The sequence below is a fragment of the Oncorhynchus mykiss genome, chromosome 32 (genome assembly GCF_013265735.2).
Source record: "Oncorhynchus mykiss isolate Arlee chromosome 32, USDA_OmykA_1.1, whole genome shotgun sequence".
Classification (NCBI taxonomy): domain Eukaryota; kingdom Metazoa; phylum Chordata; class Actinopteri; order Salmoniformes; family Salmonidae; genus Oncorhynchus; species Oncorhynchus mykiss.
The window spans coordinates 7,889,794-7,896,388 of record NC_050572.1 but is presented as its reverse complement, the minus strand read 5'-3'; the positions used below and the strand labels follow the sequence as shown (position 1 = coordinate 7,896,388).

At 42.9% G+C, this 6,595-nt stretch overlaps 1 protein-coding gene across 1 annotated transcript in view; it reads left to right on the top strand.

Moving 5' to 3' along the window:
- The first annotated feature begins 1,534 nt into the window (after positions 1–1,534).
- The window catches only part of LOC110489362 (macoilin-1), a 12,665-nt gene continuing 7,604 nt past the window's right edge, over positions 1,535–6,595 (top strand). The window contains exons 1-5 of the mRNA XM_036971157.1: positions 1,535–1,664; positions 4,545–4,686; positions 4,827–4,953; positions 5,347–5,470; positions 5,734–5,912. Coding sequence (XP_036827052.1) covers positions 1,585–1,664; positions 4,545–4,686; positions 4,827–4,953; positions 5,347–5,470; positions 5,734–5,912 — 652 coding nt within the window. The 5' untranslated portion in view covers positions 1,535–1,584. The remainder of the gene's footprint in view (positions 1,665–4,544; positions 4,687–4,826; positions 4,954–5,346; positions 5,471–5,733; positions 5,913–6,595) is intronic.

The following is a 6,595-nucleotide window of genomic DNA, read 5'->3' as shown; positions in this document are numbered from 1 at the left end:
ACCCAGGTCTCCGAAGGTGTCTCAGGAGGATTTGGGGCATAAAAATATTTTAAAAATCAAATTTACACATGTATATAATACAAGTACATCAATGAAATAGTACAAATATAAGCCCCCCCCCCCCGAAAAAAAGTATTTTATTTATTTATTATTATTAAACCTTGAATTCTTCTCGTATTGAGTCTTCTTGCATTGATTATTTTCCTGTGAGCCTAACATCAAAAATAACATTCAAATGCAATGCAGTCATTTTATTTTTACCTTTATTTAACTCGGCAAGTCAGTTAAGAACAAATTCTTATTTTCAATGACGGCCTAGGTACCTCGTCAGCTCGGGGATTTGAACTTCCAATCTTTCGGTTACTAGTCCACCGCTCTAACCACTAGGCTACCCTGCCGCCCCAGGGTAGCCAGCACAGGAATGAGTGTGTCCAATTGGTGTAGCCGTTAGCGATGATGCTAACGATAACCATCGTCCAGTAGAGCTGGGAAGGCTTTCTGCCACCCCATATAATGAGGATTTGATCATTGTTTTTACGTCCCAAATAGCTGTCACCTTCAATGTCCTTTCACGAAGGGAAGAAAGAAGACAAATAAGTACTGGCCAGTACTTCCTATGGGCATTAGGCAGGTGTAATGAAATGTAGCTAGCTCAAACATCATCCTCTATCCCTGGAAGGACAGTATCGGAGTCTGCTGCTCCTTCATCTTCTATCCCCAGAAGGCCAGTATCACCCACAGAGAGAAGAGAACCCAATGGAGACGGGTGGAGGTAGAGATGGAGACAGGGGTGGAGGCAGGGGTATGGGCTGAGGAGGAGGTAGGGGAAGGGACTTCCAGAACTGGGGCAGAGGGGGACATGATGGCCCGTCTCGGGGTCCTGGGACACATGATGGTGGTTCTTGCTCCTCAGCCCATACCCCTGCCTCCATCTCTACCTCCACCCATCTCCTTTGGGTTCTCTTCTCTCTGTGGGTGATACCTACCAACATTAGCTAGGTAGTTACCTAGTATGTAACATACAGTAGAAGTAAAGGTAAATACAATGGGATAATAAAAGCTACCTTAGCGGCACATTAAAGTTATTGCGGTGGCTAACGTCCCAGTAACTGCTAATAGGGCTAGCTAGCCAACGTTAGCATATTTACAAGCATGTCCGAGGACGCAGTTTGTGCTAGTGCATTTGTACGGACTTTTGACGTAAACAAAACAATATATAGAGGTGACAACTTTATTTAAAAAAAAACACACTACAGTAACCACAGTGCACATTTAAACAACTGAATGAAAATCACTCATACCTTCAAAGTACAAACATTGAAATTGGATAAACATTTGCTCCATCCTTGGGGGCAGACATTTTTCTTACTACGGAGGCGTATGAATGACGTGAAATGCGTCGTGACGTATGACGGGAAGGGGGAGGGGCCCACGATACAGTGTTTTTTTTTATTTCTTTCTTTGTTTCACGTCCAGAAAGCAACAATGCTGTATATTTGTAGAAATGTCCATATCTGATCGTTCGCCTGACATTTTCGTTATAATTACCGGACTTGTATCAGAACCGAATCCACAGGAGGGAGGATGAAGCGGCGCAATGCGGACTGCAGCAAGCTCCGACGCCCGTTAAAACGGAACCGAATCACCGAGGGTATATATAGCAGGTACCGACGGAAAGAAAGGGGGCTCTAGTTAGGGGACATGATCGTACAATAATGGCGTCTGAGATGTATCAGACAAGACACTTCGCTGTCGTGTTGTGTGTCAAATAACCCCCCCCTGCTTTAGCGTTACTATTAATGTGTCCTTTTCAAATGTCTAATAGCCTGTTTCTGAAGGCCTAGCTATGTAATATTAACTAAGTAGCAGCTGCTTGTTAGTTCGCTTGCTATTCTGACAGTTTCAGGGATTTGTTCCAAAATGTAAACAATACCGACTGCATTCACATGGACGAGACAAACACATGACATTGGAAAACGTGCAAAAAATGCATTCACACAGAGATCATTATTTTATTGCACGGTTAATTAGTGTCTTACGGATAGTTAGCTGGACATCCAAGCCAAACATGACAATATGTTCTTTGCATACTCACTCACTGTCTGGTAGCCCTGTATAACTAAGTTAGCTAGTTATCCAAAGCTTGACTGTTCATCTACACTTGTGAGCACTTCAGTACATTGTCAGCAGCAAACCTTCATTGATCACACAGCAAAGCAGCTGTTGAAAAACCGGGTTTTAAATGCTCTCTCCGATCCTCTGATAGACATACGCCACTGTCTGGCACAGTGTCAGGGTTCTGTATTTCTGGCCTTGTACAGTATGAACAAAGACTATACGCTCTGGACCAGAGCTTTAGTATGAAGGGACTGTACAACCCGGAGTCTGTATATCAACTAGTGGGGATGAATTTCGGATTCATTAAAGGAACAAATATGAATGAACTTTTTCTGTTATTCAGTGCAAATGCCTCTTTTTTTGAATGTTATTTTTTTAAACAACATCGGAAACCGTGTGGTCATGTGGTTGCAGATTACCTCGTGGCTGAAATCAGGAGAAAGATGTTGTCTGTAAACACTGTGTTGTTTATATGAATGACTGTTGTACTGATCATATCACAGGGAGCTTTTCACTAGCTCTGGTCCAGGGCGGTAGTGACACATGTTCCATTACTGGTTAGTAGAGGAACACATTAACACCTTGGACCAGCTAGTTTTCATCCAGCCTCTTTGTTTTTACTGTTTGGGCACTCTCTCTGTCTCTGTCTCTCTCTCTCTCTCTGTCTCTGTCTCTCTCTCTCTCTCTCTCTCTGTCTCTCTCACCCTCTCTCTCTCTCGCTCTCTCTCTGTCTCTCTCCCTGTCTCTCTCTCTCTTTCTCTGTCTCATTCTCTCTTTCTCTCATTCTCTCTCTCTTTCTCTCATTCTCAGTCTCTCCCTCTCTCTTTCTGTCTGTCTTTCTCTCTCTCTCTCTCTCTCTCTCTCTCTCTCTCTCTTTCAATTCAATTCAAAGGGCTTTATTGGCATGGGAAACGTGTTAATGTTGCCAAAGCAAGTGAGGTAGATAATATACAAAAGTGAAATAAACAATAAAGATGATCAGTAAACATTACACATACAAAACAATAAAGACATTACAAATGTCATATTATGTATATATACAGTGTTGTAACAATGTACAAATGTACTCTCTCTCTCTCTATCCCTAACTCTCTATCTCTCTCTGTCTTTGTCTCTAACTCTCTATCTCTCTCTGTCGTTGTCTCTCTATGTCTCTAACTCTCTCTCTCTGTCTCTCTGTCTTTGTCTCTCTCTGTCTATTTCTCTAACTCTGTCTCTAACTCTCTCTCTCTCTGTCGTTGTCTCTCTCTGTCTAACTCTCTCTGTCTTTGTCTCTCTGTCTTCTTCTCTCTCTGTCTCTAACTCTGTCTGTCTCTGTCTTTGTCTCTCTCTGTCTTTCTCTAACTCTGTCTCTGACTCTCTATCTCTCTCTGTCGTTGTCTCTAACTCTCTCTCTGTCTCTCTGTCTTTGTCTCTCTGTCTTTGTCTCTCTCTCTGTCAATTCAATTTGCTTTATTGGCATGACTTAACAATGTACATATTGTCAAAGCTTATTTTGGATTTTTACAATATTAAATAAATAAAAATTATAATCAAAATTGTCAACAGGACAACAGTAACAACAATAACCAAGGGTCAAAATAACCATACATTCAACAATAACAATAAGCATACAGTAGAGGACATGTGCAGGTTGATTGGTCTGTCAGACACTGTCCCTCAATGTAGTGCCCTGCCAACCCACAGCTCTCTGCGTCCTCCCCCAACAGGACGGGTAGCCTACTCTCATCAGAGAGGTCTTTCAAACCTTGAATAAGGGTTTCAAATTTGGAAATGACACTCTCTAATTGTTTTATATTTTTGACATTTTGTCAGGAAATGCAGATCCGTCTCAGGTTCTGCTGTTGTGCAGTGGTTGCACAGCCTTTCCTCTACAGGGAGCCAGGTTCTGCTGTTGTGCAGTGGTTGCACAGCCTTTCCTCTACAGGGAGCCAGGTTTTTCTAAGGTGTTGATCAGTAACCATGATCAAATATTTAGCCACAGTGTACTGTCGATTTAGAGCCAGATAGCACTGCATTTAGCTTGTGCTTGTGTTTCCCAATAAGCAATATAGTTTGGTTTTGACTGTGTTGTAATTTGGTTTGTCCTGATTGATTGGATGTTCTGGTCCTGAGGCTTCAGTGTGTTAGTAGAACAGGTTTGTGAACTCCAGGACCAGCTGGATGAGGGGACTATTTTCTTTGCTCAGCTCTTGGCATTGCAGGGCTTGGTAATGATATGAGAGGGGGTCACTGTATTTGAGATGTTTCTGTCTTTCTCTCATTCTCTCTCTGTCTGTCTCTCTCGTTCTCTGTCTCTTTCTCTTGTTCTCTGTCTCTCTCTCTCTCTCTCTCTCTTTCTCTTGTTCTGTCTCTCTCTCTCTTTCTCTCGTTCTTTCTCTCTCTCGTTCTTTCTCTCTCTGCCTCTCTCTCTCTCTCTCTCTCAGTACGTTCCTGTACCTGAAGTTTCTGGTGGTGTGGGTGCTGGTGCTGCTGGCAGACTTTGTGCTGGAGTTCAGGTTTGAGTACCTGTGGCCCTTCTGGCTCTTCATACGCAGTGTATATGACTCGTTCAGATACCAGGGGCTGGTAAGTGTGTGTGTGTGTAAGAGTGTAAGAGTGAGATTTTGACAAGAAAAATGGCTCCACAATTGTATATTATTGCATACTGACTTAATTTCTCTCTCTTTCTGTCTCTCTCTCTCTCTCTCTGTCTGTCTCTCTCTCAGGCGTTCTCAGTGTTCTTTGTGTGTGTGGCATTTACGTCTGACATCATCTGCCTCCTCTTTATCCCGGTCCAATGGCTGTTCTTCGCTGCCAGCACCTACGTCTGGGTCCAGTACGTCTGGCACACAGGTTCGTTAACACCAGCTCTCTCTGTCCCATACTTAGATTTCTCTTTCCTATGATGCATTGGGGTTTAATGTGGCATGTGATTCAAATGTTTATGTATACCCAGTTATCAAATGTGTACTGTACTGTACATCTTTATATATTCAAATATGCATGTACAAAATACATTTTGTATTTCTCAGTTTTTTTGTGTTTCTTCTTTGTGTTTTTTTTTTTGCGTTTCTTTGCTTTCACACAAGCAGCCCAATTTAGATTTTTTTTTCTCACTAATTGGTCTTTTGACAAATCAGATCAGCTCCTGTGAATATTTGGTCAAAAAAAATATCATAATTGGTCTGCCAGTGTGAACTCTGGCGTTTAACTCTCACACTGCCCCCCCCCCCCCCCCCTGCACAGAGAGAGGAGTGTGCCTACCCACCGTATCGCTATGGATACTGTTTGTTTACATGGAAGCTGCCATCCGCTTCAAGGACCTGAAGAACTTCCACGTGGACCTGTGTCGGCCCTTCGCTGCTCACTGGTAACCCTGTCAGCTGTTGTTCTAACCCTACCTGGCCTATTGCATTGTGGGCCTTTTCAATGCACAACATCAAGCACATTGTATCTGCTCAGGCAATGTTCTCTGAAATAATGAGTCAAACATTCCCATTTGTTAAAAGACAACTGTAAACTCTTCAAAAAAAAGTATAACTTTTATTCTTCTATGCTGCACAGGAAGTAGAAATGACTGGTAACCGTAACAACGGTTTATTTGTCCGTCCCCCCCCCCTCCTCCTCTGTTAGTATTGGCTACCCCGTGGTGACTCTGGGCTTTGGCTTTAAGAGCTACGTCAGCTACAGGATGAGACTGAGGAAACAGAAGGAGGTGCAGAAGGAGAATGAGTTCTACATGCAGCTCCTACAGCAGGCTCTGCCCCCAGAGCAACAGATGCTACAGAGACAGGAGAGAGAGGCAGAGGAGGGTGAGACCCTCAGTCTTTTTATTGATGTTGCCTGATTCTGTATATTTCTGCCCTAAATTCAGTTTTCTCCTGTTTATGTTTTTGACTGTTTTTCCCCGCACACACTTGTGAAAAAGTTCACAACAAAGCTTAAACCACATTAGGAGACCACTTTTGAGGTCCGTGAAAAATCGTACACATTTTGGGTGTAGTTGCCCTTTTTAATGCAAGTGTGAACCAGCAAGCGACCCGTTGTTTGGTTGGCGATGTTTCTGTTGCGCTCATGTGATCGCAGAGTTTGCAAAACAAAATGGCCACTGGATTGATGCAAATTAATCATGATATAATTCTGCCAGGTAGGCTACTTTGTAGTTAACATTCTGGGAAAGCCTTCCCAGCTCTACTGGACGATGGTTATCGTTAGCATCATCGCTAACGGCTACACCAATTGGACACACTCATTCCTGTGCCGGCTACCCTGGGGCGGCAGGGTAGCCTAGTGGTTAGAGCGTTGGACTAGTAACCGAAAGGTTGCAAGTTCAAATCCCCGAGCTGACAAGGTACAAATCTGTCGTTCAGGCAGTTTACCCACTGTTCCTAGGCCGTCATTGAAAATTAAAATTTGTTCTTAACTGACTTGCCTAGTTAAATAAAGGTTAATTAATTAATTCAGAAAGTTACAGGAAAATATGAATCACTTATGC